The sequence below is a fragment of the Rhincodon typus genome, chromosome 2 (assembly GCF_021869965.1).
Source record: "Rhincodon typus isolate 14 chromosome 2, sRhiTyp1.1, whole genome shotgun sequence".
NCBI classification, from domain to species: Eukaryota; Metazoa; Chordata; class Chondrichthyes; order Orectolobiformes; family Rhincodontidae; genus Rhincodon; species Rhincodon typus.
The window spans coordinates 73,094,621-73,112,815 of NC_063333.1; the positions used below are offsets into that span (position 1 = coordinate 73,094,621).

Below are 18,195 nucleotides of genomic sequence, written 5' to 3' on the forward strand. Positions count from 1 at the left end.
TAAGAGTATGGTGTTGAGATAGACCATTATCTCTGATCATGTTGAATGGTGGAGCAAGCTGGATGGACTTTCTGACCTACTCCTGCTCATATTTTCTATGTTTCTATCTTATAAAACAGGGACAAAATGCCGTATCTTAATTTTTAAGCCTAAACTGGCCATTGTAATTTTAAATTCTGCACATTTAATCCACCACATTCACCCTATTTCATGCTCCTGGAGTGATTATTGAATTCAGCCCTATATTTCGGTTCCAAAGAATTTGACCTGTAAATATCTGAAAATATAAAGAAAAACGAGCAGAGCAGCACCCTGCTGGCCAATAACAACTTTCATCCTGCAGATAAACAGACGGAACAGATGGTAACGTTCACCCCACACACCCAGCATCCTGAGCCTTCTCGCTGTGTAGCATGTGGTGGTACAGTGGCATATTCAATATCGCATCTGTCAATCCAACCAATTCGGAAACATACTCAGCTGCATAAAGTGGTTGTCAGCTTTCCAACTATTTCAAAGTACATATGAAAGAACATTTTAATATATCAAACGGGTTCAATCTGTATCCAACTGCATTAGCCATAGCACAAAAATGTCTCTGAAAACATAAATCATCATCTGGTAATCTTAGACAAAAAGGCCACAAAAATAATGAGTGTGAAATGGGAAATGTCACACTGAGCATTTCAGAATGCTTTTCTGCAGGCAAAGCTATGAGATATTATTAATGCAGCACAGAGCGTGTTTTTCTGCAGCTAAAAACATTGTATCAGATTTGGATGGCTCTATACTGATGCTTGAAGAGCACAAAACATACATCCACGCCATCACCCAATGACTGCAACCCAGCCAGTTTAACTTTAGTGATGGGAAAGCTTCTAGAAACAATTATTCAGGGTAGAATTAGTAATAACATAGAAATGGTAGGTTGTTTGCGAAGAGCCGGTATAGATTTCTGAAAGGGAAATCATGTTTGAATAACTTGCTGAAGTTTGTTTTGAAGAAGTAACTAAGGTTCGAGGAGGGTTATTCTGTTGATGCCGTGTACGTGGAGTTTCAAAAGACATTCTATTCAGTATTGTGAATACTTCACGGTGCAGCACTGTAGGAAGGATGCGTACACATTGCAGAGAGTGCAAAACAGTTTCTCAAAAATGGTTCCAGGGATGAGTTACTTCTAGGAATTAGGAATTAGATTTTATTGTCACATGTACTCAAGTACGGGGTACAGGAGTACAGTGAAAAACGTACAGTTGCCATGCCCGACGCCATCTTACATACAAAAGCAGCTAGATACAAAATCTTAGACATAAAGTAGAAATATAAAGAAACAAAGTTAAAAATTCAAAATTACATGTCCTTCTTAAGTGCTAAGCCATGGGCCTGGATGGAGTCCAACACCAGCAGGATGCAGTTCTGGGGAAGTGTCACCAGACCCGAAACGTTAACTCGTTTTCTCCTTCACAGATGCTGCCAGACCTGCTGAGCTTTTCCAGAAACTTTGTTTTTGTTCCTGATTTACAGCATCCGCAGTTCTTTTGGTTTTTACCAGCAGGATGTAGTCGCTCTGGGTGAGGCTCCACTCCTCCTCAAAGGGCTCGCTTCTCATCATGCTCCTCCACGCTGGACTTGATTTCCTCAGTGCTGGGCTCGCTCTCCTCCACCACGATTAAAGTAAAAGGTAAGTAAAAAAAGAGAAAAAAAAAGAAATGAAAAGTAAAGCAGGCAGAGCAGTTTATACTCGAACTCAGGAACCCAGTCTGCTTTAGTTGTCACAACAAAAGTCACAACTTACAACTTTAGTTGTGAAGATAGATTGGAGAGGATGGAAATGTTCTCACTGGAGAGAAGAAGACTAAGAGGAGATCCGATTTCAAAAGTTTTTGAAACCATGAGACATCTAGGTAGAGTAGACAGGGAGAGACTGTCACCCCTCATAAAAGGTATCAAACACAAGAGGGCACAATTTTATAAAGTGAAGTTGTGAGTGTCTCGAGAGAAAAAAATTTTTGCGAAGTATAAATGCAAAATGAAATTGAGCCCAAGTGGGTCTGACAGCATCTATGGAAAGAAACAGAGTTAAGGTTTCGAATCTAAAAAGACTTGTCGATTGAGATTTTACAAAACACGTCAGACTCAATATTAACTGTCCACTGCCTAACTTTTGGCCCTGCATTTACCACAATATTTCTGAAGCAGTCAGTCAATCTGCTCAACTACTCACGTAAGAACACAAGAAATAAGATCATGAATATACCATACAGCCTGCCAAGCCTGCTTCACTATTCAATGTGATCATAACTGATCTTGGGCTTCAATTCCACTTTTCCAAGAGCTCCCATATCATTCAATTCCCCGAGACACTAAAAATCTGAATACTTTTAAAGCTGCTATTTATAATGATAAAGCTTCCACAACCCTTTGTGATAGAGCATTCCATAGACTCACATCCATCTGAGTGAGGATATTTATGCTCAACTCAGTCCTAAATAATTGGGTCCCTAACCCTGAGACTACACCTCTGTATTTTAGATTCCCCAACTAATGGAAACAATCAAGCACCCTCTGAATCTTGGATGTTTCAATGAGTCCACCCTATCTTTCTTGTAAACCACAGGGACATGAAAATATTCACCTTTGGTGTCCATGGCAACACATTTATCCTGTCCCATGTTGATTGGTATTGCTTCAACTTTGACCTGTTGTGTCCAAATGATATAGAATTGAGTGCTCCTGGCCTGGAACTGGATTAACCATCAAATCAAATTTGGCTGGATTTAAATAAGTGCTATTGATTCTTATTCTCCCTGGTCAAAACCAAACATTACTCCAGATCAGACTGAAGAGCAAACATAACCGATAATTAAAATTAGGCATGGCTGATCTAAAAAAAGTTACATTTCTTACCAGAATTGTGTCAGGACAAATGTTTGCAATGAAATGCAATTGTGTATAAATGCCCTTTCTAGTCTTCTGCCGTCATGTGAGTTCTACCATGACAAAGGTGAAGGATATGGAAAACAAAGGTAAAATGAGCTAAGGCACAGATCATTGTGATCCATGTCAGTTCAGATCAATGGACCTCTAATTCTCCCCTATATTCTCAAGTTTGAGGATTGAAATGTAGATGTCAACTAAATCAATGTGTATTCTGTACCTCACAAATGGATAATGTTTCCATTTTGTAACCTAAAACAATGTTTTTATCAGATAAAAGTTCATGTTCTGGGCAACAGGTTAATTCTTCAATTATCTGCAAGCCCATAGCTCCCTGTTGCAAGTTCATAGTTCCCTGAAAATGGTGACACAAGTGGTCAAGGTGGTAAAGACAGCATATGGCATGCTCGGTTGGGGCATTGAGTCTCAGAATTGGAAAGTCGTGTTGCAGCTGTATATGACTTCAGGTAGACCACATTTGGAGTTATGTGCAGTTCTGGTCCTCACACTATTGGAAGGATGTGGAGGCTTTGGAGAGGGTGCAAAAGAGGTTTACCAGGATTGGAGTGTAATAGAAATAAAAATGGGCTGGGCAAGCTTGGATTGTTTTCACTCCAGCAATGAAGGCTGAGGGGGTGACCTAATAGAAATATATAAAATTGTGAGGGGCATGAATAGTCAGTTGGCTGAACAATTGGTTTATGAAACAGTGCGATGCCAATAGCGTGGGTTCAATCCCCACACCGCTGACATTACCATGAAGGACCCTCCTTTTCAGCCTCTCCGCTCATCTGAGGCATGGCGGCCCTCAAGTTAAATCACCACACTCATCTCTTTCTAATGAGAGAGAAGCCCTACGGTCTGGTAAGACTACGTCAACCTGACTTGACAGCACAGAAACAGACCCTTCGGTCCAACTTGTCTGTGCCGACCAGATATCCAAAACCGATCTAGTCCCATTTGCCAGCATTTGACCCATATCCCTCTAGATCCTTCCTATTCGTATACCCATCCAGATGCGTTTTAAATGTTAGCAGTGGACCCAGCACAGATACTTACAGCACACCGCTGGTCACAGGCCTCCAGTCTGAAAAACCCTCTACCACCACCCTCTGTCTACTACCTTCAAAACAATTTTGTATCCAGTTGGCTAGCTTCCCCTAGATTCCATGTGATCTAATGTTGCCAACCAGTCTATCAAGTGGAATCTTCAAGTGAACCTTCTCTGAACTATTTCCAATTAAAGTATGACCCTCCTGAAGTGAGATAGTCAACTATGCATAGCACTCCAGGTATAATTTTAATGAGGTCTACAGACATTGAAAGACTTATATACTTTTATCCTCCATCCTCCTTGTAATAAAGGCTAACATTACATTTGATTCCTAATTACTTTCTGTACTTCAATGTTGACTTTTGGGGATTCATGTACAAGGACACCAAGATCCTGCAGGCCCTCACCAATCGATTTAAACCACATTCTTTGACAACACAGTTGTTCCCTTCATCCAAGTAATTAATATAGATCTTAAATGGTTGATACCCCACATTGATCTATGTGGCACTGTAACAGTTACTGTTCGTCAATGTCACTTCTGCAATGACGCTGACAGCACCCCCTCCGCCGACAGCGCCACCTCCACTGCTAACATCGCTGACCACATCACTACTTCTGCTTCCACCCATGTGACCGTTCCCATAAACACACCCACTCCCGAGACAGTCTCTACCCCCCCACTCCCAGCTCCAGCTCTACACCTAGCCCCAACCCCAGCTCCAAGCCCTGCTGGGTATTCACCATCCCCCCAGACCTCTCCCTCACTGGAGGATGAACGGTCAGTCCTCAGCAAAGGACTCACCTTCACTCCCCTGTGCCCACATGTCAACAAATTCCGTACATGTCTGAATGTCGAATTCTTTTTCTGCCACTTCCACGCCTATTTCTTTGACAGGGAGTCTAATCCACCCTCTGCAGACCCCTTCTCCCACCTCCAAATAACCCCATCCTCCTGAACACCACCCCACAGCCTCCTACCCTCCCTCCACCTCTTCATCTCCAACTGCCATCGTAACATCGATCACCTGACTCTCTCCACCTCTTCCCTCACTCAAACCTCTCCCCAACAGAATGCACAGCCCTCTGCTCCAACCCCAACCTCACCAACAAACCCGCTGAATCGGGGGCACGGCGGTGATATGGCGTACTCACCTCTACATCGCGGAGGCCAGGCGCCAACTCTCTGACACCTCTTCCTACCATCCCCTCGATTGTGACCCCACTCCTAGTCACTAAACCATCATCTCCCAGACCATCAATAACCTCATCACCTCAAGAGACTGCCTGCCCACAACCTCCAACCTCATCGTTCCCCAACACTGCACCACTATCTCCTTCCCAAACTGCACAAACCTGACTGCCCCGGCTGACCCACTGTCTCTGCCTGCTCCTGCCCCACTGACCTCATCGCCGCTTACCTCAACTCTGTTTTTTCTCCCCTGATCCAGGAACTCCCCACCTACGTTCAGGACACCACCCACGCCCTCCATCTGCTCCAAGACTTTCAATTCCCCGGCCCCCAACATCTCATCTTCACCATGGACATCCAATCCCAGTACACCTGTCTCTCCCATGCAGACGGCTTAAAAGCCCTCCCACAGGCCCAACCAGTCCCACTCTACTGACACCCTCATCCGCCTAACGAAACTTGTCCTTATCCTTAACAACTCCTCCTTTAATTCCTCCCACTTCCTACAAACTAAAGGGATGGTTATGGGCACCCATATGGGTCTGAGCTATGCCTGCCTCTTCATAGGATATGTGGAACAGTCCCTCTTCCAATGTAACACTGGAACCATCCCTCACCTCTTCCTCCGTTACATTGATGACTGTATCAGTGCTGCCTCATGCTCCCATGAGGAGACTGAACAGTTCTTCAACTTTACTAACACCTTTCACCCCAACCTCAAATTCACCTGGACCATCTCCGATACCTCCCTCCCCTTCCTGGATCTCTCTGTCTCCATCTCCAGTAACCGTCTCAGCACCGACATTTATTTCAAACCCACCGACTCCCATAGCTACCTGGACTACACCTCCTCCCACCCACCCTCCTGTAAGAATATGATTCCTTACTCCCACTTCCTCCAACTCCGCCAAATCTGCTCCCAAGATGGAGTGCTCCACTCCCGGACATCCCAGATGTCCTCCAACTTCAAGGACTGCAACTTCCTCCCCACACCCCCTTGATTCATAATGCCCTCAACTGCATCTCTTCATTTTCTACACTTCTGCCCTCAAATCCCCTGGCCCCAACAAAAATAAGGACAGAGTCCCCCTGGTCCTCACAGACCACCCCACCAACCTCCGCATCCAGCGCATCATCCTCTGCCACTTCTGCCATCTACAATCCGACCCCAACACCAAAGAGATGTTTTCCCTACCCAGCCCTATCTGCTTTCATAAGCACCGTTCACTCTGCAACTCCCGCATCCGCTCTAAACTCCCCACTAACCCCACCACACCCAGCACCTTTCCCTGCAGCCGCAAGAAGTGCTACACCTGCCCCTACACCTCCATTCTCACCTCCGTCCAAGGCCCCAGACAATCTTTCCAAATCTGACAGGGATTCACCTGTCCATCCTCCAACCTGGTCTACTGTATCCATTACTCCGATGTGGTCTCCTCTACCTCGGTGAGACCAAGTGCGGACTCAGTGACCGATTCGCAGAGGAGCTGCACTCTGTATGCCATAATCAACAACACCTTCCAGTTGCCAACCATTTTAACTCCCCCTCCCTTTCCCTTGGTGACATGCCCATCCTAGGCCTCCTCCAGTGTCACAATGACACCATATGCAAACCGGAGGAACAACACTTCATATTCCGCCTTGGGGAGCTCATAGCCTGATGGCCTCAACATAGAATTCACCAGTTTCAAAATCTCCCCACCCCATCCTCATCCCATGTCCAACCCTCCCTCTCATCCCCACATCCTTGACCTGACACTACTTGTCCATCTTCTTTCCCACCTATTTGCCCACCCTTCCCACTGACCAATCTCCACTAACCTCTACCTGCATCCACCTATTACCATCCCACCTACCTTCCCCCAACTCCACTGCTCAATTTATTTCCCAGGTCCCTTCCCCCTCCCCAGTCCTGATGAAGGGTGTAAACCTGAAACATCGACTCTCCTGCTCCTCTGATGCTGCCTGACCTGCTGTGTTCCTTCAGCTCCACACTGTATTGACTCTGACTCCAGCATCTGCAGTTTTTGCTATCTCTGAGTTACTGTTTATTATTTTGTAAATGACTCATTTTCCTGACTTTCAGTCCTTCTGTTTACTTAGACAATTCTCTATCTACGTTAATACATCACCCTGACACCATAGGCTCTAATCTTATGTTGTAACTTTCCAAGGAACAATTTATCAAATGCTTTTTGGGAATCCAAATTTGTTACATACTCTAGTACCCCTTGATCCATCCTGCTTATTACATTCTCAAAGAACTCGAACAAAACTTCCTTTTTTCAAAACCATGTCCACTCTACCCCATTGCATTCTAACTTTCTAAATGTTTTGTTGCTATATCTTTAATACTCAATTCTAGTGTTGGCCCAATATTGGATCTCAGGCTAACTGACCTGCTTTCCTTCTTTCCTTTCTTGAACAAAACTAACATTTATGGTTTTCCAATCTGCTGAGTCCTTGCTAGAATCTAGGGAATTTTGGAATTGAACGACCAATGTGTCCACAATCTCTGCAGCTACTTCTTTTGAAACCCTAGGAGGCGGTCCATCAAATCCAGGGGACTTACTGTATGCTATAATGTGCATTATGGTTCCCATTATTGTTTCTACAGCGCTAATTGAGTCACCGAGTTGTACGCAAGGAAACAGATCTTTTGATCCAACTCATCCATACCAGCCAGATATTGTAAATTAATCTAGTCCCATATGCCAACATTGGCCCACATCCCTCTAAACCCTTCCTATTCATATACCCATCCAGATGCCTTTTAAATGTTGTAATTGTACCAGCCTCCACCACTTCCTCTGGCAGCTCATTCCAGACACGCACCACCCTGTGCGTGAAAAAGTTGCCTTTTAGGTCTCTTTTGATGGTTTTTTTAAGGTATTACCTCCCTTTTGTCTCTTTATTTTCCATTATTCTTGGCTGCTCTTTGTGTCCTCTCGTATGAGGAGAGAGACAAAATACCTGTTCAAAAGCTCTTCCACTTCATTTTTTTTTAATTAATTCCTTCGTCTCACATTCGAAGGAACCAATGCTCGTACTTGTAGAAGTTTTTACGATCTGTTTTATATTTCTTACTTTTCCTTCAAACTCCTGTTTCTCCCTCTTTCTTTTTTCATCCTTTGATGGTTTCATAAACTTTCCCAATCTTCTGGTCTACCACTAGTTTTTGCATTGTCATACTTCTTTTCTCTCAATTTGATATCACCTTGGTCAGTCATGGATCATGCAGCCTTCTGATAGAGCCTTTCTTCCTCAATGGAATATATTAAGAGTCATGAAATATCTTCTTAAAAATTCTGCCACTATTTCTCTACCTTTTAATCTATTTACTTATTGTACTTTAGACAACTTTGTCCTCATGCTCTTGCAATTTTTAAAACAATATTCATTCATGGGATGTGGACTTTGATAGCTAGGCCAGCATTTATTTCCCATGCCTAACTGCCACTGAGTGGTGAGCTGTCTTCTTCAACCACTGCAGTCTATGTAATTGTAGATATGCCCACAGGGCTGTAAAAAATGGAGTTCCAGGAATTTGACCCAACATCAAGGAAGGAACAGTGATGTAGTTCCAAATCAGAATGGTGTGTGGCTTGTAGTGGAACTTGTAAGTGCTTGTTTTCCCAATTGTCTTTATTTTAAACACTAGTTACTTCCCTACATTTATCATCTGAACAGATTGTGGAATTCTACATGTCATGATCACTACAAGATCATTTTCTATGATATCCCTAATCAATCTTGTCTCATTAACTTTGCTGGTCCAAAATAGCCTGGTCTCTGATTCAAGAATATATTGACTTAAGGAACTGTCTCAAATGCAGATCCTCTATCCCAATGCCATATTCCTGCTTTCTCCCCATAACTCCTGATGTCTTTAACAGACCATAACAACTATATCTTTGCAAGTTCTCCCCAGTCCCAGGAAAATATCCTTAACCGTGGCACCAGGCCAGCAATGCGCACTTTGGAACTGTCAGTTTCAACTGAGAGAACTTATATCATTTTCTGAGTACACTGTTCCCTCTTTAAATTAAACTTCTTTTAGCTACCCCTCCACTACCCTATTGAAGGTTTCCTGCACCACAATGTTATGGTCAGTTTGCTCATTGTTCATACCTTCATCCACATCAACTGCAAGAACCTCAAATCATTTGGACATTGCATAGATTCATGGAATTTTTCCAACATGAAAACAGACACTTATCACGCCGTTGCCAGTCAAACATCCCACCTGTTGTAATCCCATTTTCTAGCCTTGTATGCTATGTCACTTCACGTACTCATACAATTTAAATGTCTTGAGGGTTTCTTTCACTAACACCCTTTTAGGCAGTGAGTTCCAGATAGCCACAACCCTCTGGGTGAAAGGAATTTTCCTCTAATCCCTCTAAACATCCTGCCTCTTCCCTGTGTCCTCTGGTTATTGACCCCTCTACTCAGGGGAAATGTTTCTCCCTACCTATGCCACTCAGACTTTGTACATCTCCCAATCAGATCCTCCCTTTTCTGCTCTAAGGAAATCAACCCTAGCCTATCTCGTCTCTCCTCATAGCTTAATTGCTCCAGCCCAGGCAACATCCTGGCGAATCTCTTCTGCACCCTCTCTAGTGCAGTCACATCCTTCTTATAGTATGATAAGCAAAACTGCAGACAGTACTGCAACTGTGGCCTAACTAATGTTATACGTAGCCCATCATTATCTCCTTGCACTTGTATTGAATGCCTTGACTAATAAAGCCCAGTATCTCATAAGTCTTCTTAACCACCTTACCCACTTGCAATAGTTGAAGCTCCTTCAGTGCTATCTTCCCCAAACCTGCCTCATTCACAGTCATACCCTTCAGTTCCTGAACAGGGATTAAATCCTAGGTACTTAGCACATGGGGTATGTATGCCTTCTGGAACAAAGTATCCAGGTAACTTTCCCCCTCCTCGCTGCATGGTGTCTGAAATTCAGGCTCACTCCTGCCTCCAAGGTGTAATGCAAAGATACCTCTCAAAAGCATTTCCATACTGTACGCTGGGTAACAGCCCTGTTTAAGTTTTTGCACTGCTGTGAGTTCAAAGTTGAGGTAGGGATCAGTACTTTAAAATAAAATGAATCTCAGGCAATGTTATAAATGAGGCATTAGTGTATCAGACTGTTCAACACATCTCTCAACGCTCCCATTATCTGCATGAAAAAACTATATCAGGTAGAGTATAAACAGTGTACTATGAATTGCTGGGCAATTTGCTTTAACACCCAAAATGAAAGTCGTCCCTAATTAAGTCATAAATGGCTACTACAAAATGCCCGAAGAGGACCGTTTAACTTGTCTTTATCGTGAAGACCAGCATATGGGTGGCACGGTGGCTCAGTGGTTAGCACTGCTGCCTCACAGTGCCAGGGACCTGGGTTCGATTCCACTGCTGGGCGACTGTCTGTGTGGAGTTTGCACATTCTCCCCATGTCTGTGTGGGTTTCCTCTGGTTGCTTCGGTTTCCTCCCACAGTCCAAAGATGTGCAGGTTAGGTGGATTGGCCGTGCTAAATTGCCCATAGTGTTCAGGGATGTGTAGATTTGGTGGGTTAGTGTGGATTTGTTGGACCGAAGGGCCTGTTTCAATACTGTAGGGATTCTATGATCTTTATCTCGGAGAAACAAGTGCCTGGCTGCACTGATTCACATTTAAATCACTGAACATTGCACACTTACTGCTCCAAAACTAGACCTGGTTTTGATGATGATTCTCTCCCCTACCTGCAAGGATTCCTAGACAGGCCTCCCCTGTTTCCTAACAGGAGACTCCTGTCCTTGAATTTCCAGAACAGAGCTCATTTGAATGTGTCTGCATTTTGAAACAATCTCCCTTCCCAGGCAAGGCGAGATCTAAATGAGAACAAACAGTCCATTCTCCTTTGCTACATAAATCAGACACTGACCACCAAAAACATAACAAGGCAGATCAGTAGGAGTTTACAGTAAATTGAATCCCTACAGTGTGGTAAGGGCAGAAGCAAATCAAAAACGAGTATGTGCACGAATGTGTTGAATGTGTACAAATGTCAGAAGCCTAATTCATGAAACTATACAGCACAAATAAAACAAGTATCCAGACAAAAAAAATATGCAATTCTGAAAAAGAAATGTGATTAACTGCATAGTGCATTTCATGCTGAATGTTTAACCTAGCAACTGATTAGTTATGTTAATTAGGATAACGCTGCTGCAACAGTACTGATTCAGCGATATTATCATGTAGTCAATTAAAATAAACAAGCAACTTTACTACGTTCAGAATTAGTGCATGTTTGTTCCATAGGGACAATTATTACGGGAATGGTGGTACCTGCTAGAAAAAATATAATTTAATCTTGAAAAAGTAATCCTTAATATTGGATAGTGAGCTGATGGCCCAGAAATCCTATTTTCATTCCGGTTCAGACAAAACAAAATGCAGACACATTCAAATGAGCTCTGTTCTGGAAATTCAAGGACAGGAGTCTCCTGTTAGGAAACAGGAGAGGCCTGTCTAGGAATCCTTGCAGGTAGGGGAGAGAATCATCATCAAAACCAGATCCAGTTTTGGAGCAGTAAGTGTGCAATGTTCAGTGATTTAAATGTGAATCAGTGCAGCCAGGCACTTTGACAGTAACTGTGAAATTGTAAGTATGTAGGGTAAATGAAGGTAAGGGATAGGACAGTAGGATGCCAGTTGGTGAAGGGGGTGAGGATTTCATGTCGGGGAAGGGAGTGTCAGGTCTGGAGTGTCAGAGGTCAAGGGTTGGATGTAGTTGAGGGGTGTCAGTGGTTTGTCAGTTTAATCGTTATCCAGGAGTTGGAATGGGTTTTCATCCTCCAACTTTTCCTGGTCAACAGTAATCTTAAGCGAGTGGGAACTCTTGGAAATTTTTGACTTTGACAGACTTTTTCAGAGGATTCCAGGAATTTGCTCACCGGAATTTTCAATTTCCTAGGAAATTTCTTCAGAGTCTGCTGTTAGGAATTCCACATAATCTCAACGTGCAACTGGAGTCTACCGTGCTTCAACAACACGTGGCCATTGGAGTATCCGGACTGTGATAAGAAAACTATTGATCAAGACAAAGGTATCCAATGTTTACAGCCATTTAAGGAACACAAGATACAAAGGGACATAACATTAAAAACAGAGCCAGGCTTTCAAGGGTGTTTGAAACAATCCAATCAATTTTCCAAAGGAAATTACAAGAAGGGCTTGCATGGTCATGGGAGTAGGGTGAAGATATGGGACTGACTAAATTACATTACAGAGAGCCAGAATGCACGCAATAGACCAAATGAGATTATGATCCCAAGAAAAGTTAGGAAACCTATCTTCATGAAAAGATTGGTAGAAATCTGGAACTCCTTTCCTTAAAACATTGTAGGTTCTCATTCAAATAATAACTTTAAAAGCTGAGATCAACAGGTGTTTGCTAGTCCAGGGTTTGCAAGATATGGAACCAATGTGGTTGGTTGGATTTAAAATATAGTTCAACCACAAAGATTAGTGCTTAGCAGAACAGGCTTAAGGAGTTGAATGGCCGACTCCTATTCCTAGTTTCTGAACAGGCATTACCTATGTACACTTCACACAAGGATGTACTGATGGGACATGGTGACAAAATAACCTCCCCATAGATATCAGTAGATAGCTCAAAAGAAAACCCATGCACGATCCAACAAACATTTTATCTGAATAAGAATTACAGTATTCACAGGATAAATAACACCTCTACCAATAACCACCTGAAATCCACATTTCTCTGTTAGCCATTACTTATTATATATACTCCAGCTACTTATTCCATCCGATGTCCTTGAAGTTAAACACCAAAATAGTAGGGGAAAGAATTCATGCAGATAGAAATGCCAGGCCTCATTGTACCCACTAAGGTTTAAGAATAGATTATAACCTGATGCAATAAACAATCATTGTTTACAAAACTGAGAAACTTTTAGAGCATACAACAGTATTTGCATTCTCCAAGACATTTAAGATATTCACAGAGGTAAAGTTATTTGATTCAAGTCTGTAACTCAGACTTTCAATGGTCACTGACCACGGTGCACATACTCTATTTCAAAGCAAATCTAATATTGGTAGAAAAAGGCAGTGGCTTCACAGCGATAAGTTCAAGTTCATCAACATTTTGTTTCAGCATAACACCGCCCATCACTTTCTTCATTACTGTGCCAAATGTCAGCTTAAATTATACGTAGAGTTGGTGGATGCTTGAACCTAGAATCTTCAGAGTGGAAAGCAAATGCAACTAACTAATCAAGTTGACACCAGGTGTTTCAACCAGCAGCTGACAGACCCATTGCTGACTACAAATTCAGAGACAAATTCTACTCATCACATGAACCCTATCTATGTAGAGGTTGGAACCTCATGGCAAAGTTGCTGATGAACGCAAATGAATGCAATTACTCATAGTCTGCAAGTAGCTCTATTCTTTGGATAAGGCAGATATTTTCCCACTGGTATAACATAATGAAATAAGTTGTAATGTGATACAAAAACTGCTCCATGGCTTCAATTTGCTACATTTTAACAGTGAGAACTACAAAGAATTAATTATTGAACATTATATTGTAAAGCGATGTATTGCGCTGTGTATGGCTTGTTAGCCAAGTACTGTTTAATTTCTAATCAGTAAGGTGCAACACACTTGAGACTATAGAAATGAAATACTTTAAACAAGCATATCAATTCCACCTATCCATATCAATATATAGCCATAACTCAAAGATGGCAACCACTATCCAATTCGTCTAGTGAAACAAGATCACAAAAATAATATGGTAGTCATAATAACAATACAAAATGACTGATAGCAACATTTTTAAACCCTTTTGTTCCTTTGCTGATAATTTTACATAATTTTTTGATTGTCTATTACCTAAAGGTTATTAAAATAAAAATCACCTTCCATTTATATGTCCACCAAACAATCAAGTTGTATATTCTATGTTTAGCTAAGAACAAGACCAAATAATTCAAGCTATTATCTCTTAAAAACTGCCACTGTAATACATTCAAGTGATAACATAACTAATTTAATTATTCATTAATGAGAAATAAATGAATCCAGTTTGTATAACACATTTTCATTTTTACCCATCATTGTTACTGAATACCTTAATAAATCACAAGTTGTTTAGACAGCCCTCCACACAGATGCAAGCACCAATAGAGTAACAAATTGACTGAGCAGACAATTCTGGAAAGTAAAATCCCAAATATCCAATGTTTCACTCATTTAAAACATATCCAGATAAAACAGGTGAAAATGCAAAGGAGAACTACTGATCTGTGATTCTTTTCAAATTACATCCCCATCTAGTTGTAGCCATTTTCTGAATCAACAAGTTCAGAGATGCTGCTACACTCCTTGGAGAAGACAGACTTGAACTGGGCCTTCTGGCTCAAAGGTAAGAATACTACCACAGTGTCACAAGAGCCCCTCAAAGGCAAAATTGCTGTAGACCTACTTGTCAATAGGGCTATTTTCGTCATTAGAGAGATAACTGGTAGTGGTTTAACCCGACGGCCACCAAGAGGTTGAGAAGATGAGTCCTTCATGGTAACCTCAGCCAGTGCGGCAATCGAGCACAGCAACAAGAACAGCATGTGTATCACAAACCAGCCAACTGCCTAAGCAAGCTAACTAGTCTGCACCTCTACTCCTCCTATCAAAGTCAAAACCTCACACTGTCCCATGTTGTATTCTACCTGCCACTTGTTTGTCCACTCTCCTAGACTATCAAAGTCCTTCAGCAGCTCCCTGCTTCCTCAACAGTACCTGTCCCTAAACCAACTTTTGTGTCATCCACAGAGTTAGCAGTAATGTATAATGTGAATAGTTGTGGTCCCAACACTGACCCCTACGGAACTCCACTAGGCACCAGCTGCCATCCTGAAAGGGACTCCTTTATCCCCATTGTGGTCTTAGAAGGAGGTGATGGCCTAGCAGAATTATTCTAATACTGTTAATACAGAGATCCAGGTAATGTCCCGGGGACTCGCGTTCGAATCCTGCCATGGCAGATAGTGGAATTTGAATTCAATAAAAATCTGGACTTAACAGTCTATGGATTGTTGGAACCATCTGGTTCACTAATGCACTTTAGGGAAGGAAACTGTCCTGCTTACCATCTGGCCAACATGTGACTCCAAACCTACAGCAATGTAGTTGGCTCATAAATTACCCTCTGGGTAATTAAGGATAGGCAATAAATTCTGGCCGAGCCAGCGACGCCCTCACCTGTGAATGAATTTTTAAAACTCCCCATTTCTTACCTTCTGTCAATCAGTCAATCATCTATACATGCCAGTACCTTGCACCTAACACCATGGGCTTTTATCTTATTTAATAGCCTCCTGTACTGCACCTTGTCAAGGCCATCTGGAACTCCAAATAAATCATGCCCAGTGGCTCTACTTTGTCTACTTAGCTCATTACCTCCTTAAAGAATTCTAATAGACTTGTCAGGTATGACCACCCCTTGATGAAGCTGTGTTGGCTCAGCTCTATTTTATCATGCACTTCCAAATACTCCATAATCTCATCCTTAATAACGGACTTTAAAATCTTACTAATGACTGAGGTCAGGCTAAGCGGCCTATGATTTGCTGACTTCTACCTCCCTCCCTTCTTAAACAGTAATGTTACATTTGCCATTTTCCAGTCCTCTGGGACCCTCCCTGACTTCAGCGATTCCTGAAAGATCACCACCAATGCCTCCACAATCTCCTCACCGTTCTCCTTTAGAACCCTGGGATGTGGTCCATTTGGTCTGAGTGTATTATCCACCTTCAGACCTTTCAGCTTCCCTCATATTTTCGCCTTAGCGATGGCCACTGCACTCTTCCCCTGACTCTCCTGAAGCTCTGGTGTCTTCCACCAAATAAGACTAAGTACCGAGTCAGTTCCTCCACTGTTTCTATGTTCCCCGTTATTACCTCTCCATTGTCAGCACAGGGACACGACCATTGTGCCACAGTACCCTCCCATGCAAGTTACTGTTCTCATTGTGCGTTTACATAGGAGAGGGGAGAGGCATTCAGTGGGAAGGGGTGACTGGATAGACCCTCAGCTCTAACCAATGTCTAGACCCTCATCCTTTTCCCGGCCAGTGTCTGGACCATCCCTCTCCCTCCTCCAGCCAGTGTCTGGCCCTCAGGAGGTAGTTACCTTGCCTCCATCACGGGGATAAGCTGCTGCTTCATCCACCTGACATCCCCGGGGGCCGAGTCATCGAAGGACATGAAGACCAAGTGGGTGTGAGGGGGCAAACCGTCGACTAGGGCGACGAGAGACGCCGTTGAGCTCCAGAGACACTCGAGGAAGCCCGACTTGTTGGTGAACGCCTGGAAGGTGAAAGAGAGTCCCGGCTGCTCCGGGATGGCCGGGTAGCTCAGCTTTCCGTTCAGGGTTTCCAGGGTGAAGGGAGGGGCGGCCATGCCGGGCTTCAGGCCCAGGCGGGAGTCCGCTTCGAGGGGCGGCGCGGCCCCGGAGCCCAACTCGTCGGCGCTAACCCGAGGCCTCAGGAGGCCGGAGTCATCACCGTGCACGGTCCGCTCTTTAACCTTCCACAGCTTCTCACAGCTGAGACACCCCGCCGATAGTGGAGCCCCGGCCTGGCTCCCCGGGGGGATCAGGACCAGGAGGAGAAGCTGCACCGACCCCCAGCCCATCGGTGCCCGCTGTTAGAGACTCCCAAAGCCGTAGCCCCCTCGCTGAAGTGTCGGCCTGAGCCCAGTAACCTCGCTTCCCCCTTTACCGGGGAATTACTGTCCGACAGGCTTATCGTGGTTTGTGCACTTTGTTTTTGTAGTGCTCACATTGTCTAACGGGTTGGTTAGTTATGGTACAAAATGATGCACCAGTTATGAATGTTCACGTCCTCTTATCTACTCGGCGTCAAGTTCAAGGAAACCTTTCAAAGAATTCACATTTGCAACTAGACCGATTCCTCTCAGGCAACAGCCGCCTTCTGAAGTAAATCATTAGGGCTGGTAACCAATTCTGCATATTTGTTCTTGCCAACTGTACCATGACTTTGGAATAAATGAAAAATAAAATACAGGAAATCTGAAATAAAAGGAGCAACTAGGCTAACGTTCTGAGAAAGGTTGTTCTCAAAGTTTCTTCAATACAGCGCTGGCATGGTGGGTGGTTTTTGGGCTGGTCGAAGCCCATCCTCTCCAGGCTGACAGCATCATTTTTTCCACGTACATTTAGTCTTTTTCTTCTTCCTTTCTCCTCCTTCTTCGAGGCCAGAGTGGTGTCGGCAGGGTGGCAGCTGCATGGATCGAGACTCCTGCAGGGACTCCTAGCAGCAGTAGGCCTGAATCTGAATTCTTGGTGGTAACAGTGCCTGAAGCGAACAGAAGCCTGGAACCTGGACACTTGGTGGTGTCGGCGAGGCAGTGGCAGCAGAGCTGGGGCATCGGCGTCAACGTTGCTGTTCCTGGAATGGGACTCCTTGAGGACCAGAACACCTTCCAGACACCTTGCAGAAGCCCTGAAGCCATGCTTGAGACTCCATTTTGAACATAACATGACCTCTTACTTAATTCCTTTCTATCCTTAGTGTAACTCAAAACGCCACCAAATTGTAGTGACAAAATACTTCCCACTATATCTTCAAGATATATATGACAATAAAGCATTCATTCTTCATAAATCTTCATTCATTCATTCATTCATTCATTCATTCATTCATTCAAATTGGCATTGCTGACAGGGGTAGCATTGATTTACCGTTCAGTCTTTGGTGCTTGACCCAATGCTGTTAGATCAGGATTTTCAAGCTGGTGATTTGTATGTGAACTTGGTGACGGTGGTGATGTTCCCTTGCAGCTGCTTTGGATTAAGGATTGTGGGTTTGTAGATGTTGCTGAAAAAGTTTGCCAAGTTGCTATTATTTTGACCGCCTGACATAGAGGACACAGTGTAGCAGCAGTGCACCACCAGGGGAGGG

The 18,195-nt window shown here is 43.4% G+C and overlaps 1 protein-coding gene across 1 annotated transcript in view; it reads right to left on the reverse strand.

The window, feature by feature from the left end:
* LOC125485456 overlaps positions 1 to 17,893 on the reverse strand; it is a 28,380-nt gene extending 10,487 nt beyond the window's left edge. Inside the window, exon 1 of the mRNA XM_048608368.1 lies at positions 16,404 to 17,893. Within this exon, the coding sequence (XP_048464325.1) occupies positions 16,404 to 16,906 (503 nt within the window). The 5' untranslated portion in view covers positions 16,907 to 17,893. The remainder of the gene's footprint in view (positions 1 to 16,403) is intronic.
* Between the last annotated feature and the right edge of the window lie 302 nt (positions 17,894 to 18,195).